The sequence below is a fragment of the Babylonia areolata genome, chromosome 15, assembly GCF_041734735.1.
Source record: "Babylonia areolata isolate BAREFJ2019XMU chromosome 15, ASM4173473v1, whole genome shotgun sequence".
Classification (NCBI taxonomy): domain Eukaryota; kingdom Metazoa; phylum Mollusca; class Gastropoda; order Neogastropoda; family Buccinidae; genus Babylonia; species Babylonia areolata.
Window position 1 is genome coordinate 19,923,482 of NC_134890.1, and position 1,126 is coordinate 19,924,607.

Genomic DNA, 1,126 nt, shown 5'->3' on the forward strand with positions numbered 1-1,126 from the left:
CCAACTGGAGAAATTTGGTCAGGTGCATTATCACAACATAGACAAGTAAACAACATGGGGACCATAACTGTAAAAGCCAACAACAGCCCCAACAAATATTACGAAGATACAAGTAAAAATAAAAAAAAAAAAAAAAAAAAAAAAAAATCTCATATCTATGTACTAACCTTGTTATTTCATGGTGTATTCTTGCTTATTAATTGCGAATGTGCCCATTCACATAAATGATCGAAAGTAATAAAAAATAAAATAAAATAATAAATAAAATTTTCAAAAAATTAAAAAAGAAAAAAAGAAGAAAAGACACTGGTGGCACCACAAGGGACGTAATAAGCCCCTGCCAGCACGCGCCAGTCACAGCTTATTCCTTCCCCGAGGCCTCTTCATAGTGGGCACTAGTGAGGGACGTAACTCCTGTGCTCGCGCTGCTCTGGTATTTTGCAGTTGTCTTTCTTCCTCCGTGCTGCTTTCGGCACAGGAAGATTCTGCAGGTGGGAAGTAAAGCGGAAAAGCCAGCATTAGATTATCATCATCATCTTCATCGTCATTGTCATTCTTACTGTCGATGCAAAATGACTGTCACTTTTTAGAAATATCTTCGATTCAATTATTACATTGTCTAAAGAACAGAAACACTTTTAACGGACAATAGAAAACAAACTGAAACAATAGTAATTGAAAAAGAAAGAAAACAGCATGACAGACAACACTGTTGCATTCCAAAGTGATCCCAGCATATAAAGGATGTGCATATTATGTAGAAAGTATTAACTTAGAGATTAATGTCATATACTTAGCCATATACTTATATGAAGCATTAAAGAGATTTCGAATCGTTATTTTGTGAATGTTGCTGAGTATTGTATCAGCTACTTTTGGTTGATTTGTCAGGTTGGTTTATCGTGTCAAGTCATTTTCTTCCTTTATTTTCTTGTATGACCCCCTTCAGTAAGAGGCTTTGGCCTTAATCTGAATAAAGATCGTTATCGTCATCGTCATCGTCATCGTTCTCTCTCTCTCTCTCTCTCTCTCTCTCTCTCTCTCTCTCTCTCTCTGTAATTTCGCCAAGTGAGGTCAGGTACCCATTCAAACCTGCATGAAATGAGCATAACCGAAGGGTTGGGAG

At 36.9% G+C, this 1,126-nt stretch overlaps 1 protein-coding gene across 1 annotated transcript in view; it reads right to left on the reverse strand.

Annotated features, from left to right (window-relative positions):
- Window positions 1-361: 361 nt before the first annotated feature.
- The window catches only part of LOC143290296 (uncharacterized), a 10,834-nt gene continuing 10,069 nt past the window's right edge, over window positions 362-1,126 (reverse strand). Inside the window, exon 7 of the mRNA XM_076599646.1 lies at window positions 362-485. Coding sequence (XP_076455761.1) covers window positions 362-485 — 124 coding nt within the window. The remainder of the gene's footprint in view (window positions 486-1,126) is intronic.